The 1,112-nt window shown below is 40.6% G+C and overlaps 1 protein-coding gene across 1 annotated transcript in view; it reads left to right on the plus strand.

Moving 5' to 3' along the window:
- Window positions 1-892: 892 nt before the first annotated feature.
- LOC107560126 (kin of IRRE-like protein 3) overlaps window positions 893-1,112 on the plus strand; it is a gene marked incomplete at its 5' end in the record, with an annotated part of 52,761 nt that continues 52,541 nt past the window's right edge. The window contains one exon of the mRNA XM_016244209.1: window positions 893-900. Coding sequence (XP_016099695.1) covers window positions 893-900 — 8 coding nt within the window. The remainder of the gene's footprint in view (window positions 901-1,112) is intronic.

Consider the following 1,112-nt stretch of genomic DNA (forward strand, 5'->3'; position numbering starts at 1 on the left):
TATATATATATATATATATATATATATATATATATTGAAAATACAGTCATAACTTGAAAAATATATTTAAAAACCTATAAATGTGTAACTTTTATAATAATAATATAAAAAATATATAATAATGTAATATAAAATTGAACAATATAATATAATATAATATATATATTTTTTTCCTTTTCTTCATCATGGACACTCTTGTACATCATTTATCCATATGCTTCTCTGCCTTATGGTGAAGTTCACTGACCCGTATGGATTTCCTAGTGATGCTTGTTGACCAAACAAATTGTTACTATCCTTGAAGGAACCACATCAGCCTATTCCAAAATGCACCTTTTGTTGGTGGGTCTTTTTACTGCTTCATTGTTATCTCCACACTATCATAAACATTTCACTAGCTTCCAACCACCACCTATTCACGATCTGACCCCACCACGCCTCTTCAACTAGAGGAACCCAACCGTATCTCATAACTTCCTCTCTTTTCCAACCTACTGCGTAGTCATAAGCCATAACAAACCTCTCAGAAAACAAAATGAGTCCGCTTGTAGTGGTCACGCCAAAACCCAGCCTACGCTCGCCGCCAGTGCCCCAGCACCTCTATTTCCTGCACACTTTGATGCTTATTTAAAGGTAAATCTTATTTTCTTTCCATCACCTTTAGTTTCCCAACCCCTGACTCCATTTTGATATAACTCGGGCAATCTGGCCGGGCATCACTCATGCATTGAGCCGTTGAAACCGTACACGTACAGCCCCTGCCAAATGGAGAGAAGCAAAAGAAATAGAGAGAGAATATGGATCAGTTTGTGTTTACCGCCAAATTCTGCCTCCCTCAAAGCAACACATTAGTGACAGCGCTGTGAAGGGAGCTTTGATTTGGGCCAGTGAGCCACGTATGTCACTTGTCTCCATTCCTGGCATGTTTTCGATTGCACTTCCTCTTCTTTCTTTTTTTGTTGCTGATCTATCTATCACAGCCCGCAGCAGCCGCGTAAGCAGGTGACGGGAGCCGTTGCTGAAACAGACGGGCCTCATTGTTGTGCCAGACACGTCAGTGGAGGCAAAACACCACCTCACCCATTTGTTTCCCAACAGATTGCCCCCCCCCC

This window comes from Sinocyclocheilus grahami, unplaced genomic scaffold (genome assembly GCF_001515645.1).
Source record: "Sinocyclocheilus grahami isolate Dianchi unplaced genomic scaffold, SAMN03320097.WGS_v1.1 scaffold711.1, whole genome shotgun sequence".
Taxonomy (NCBI): domain Eukaryota; kingdom Metazoa; phylum Chordata; class Actinopteri; order Cypriniformes; family Cyprinidae; genus Sinocyclocheilus; species Sinocyclocheilus grahami.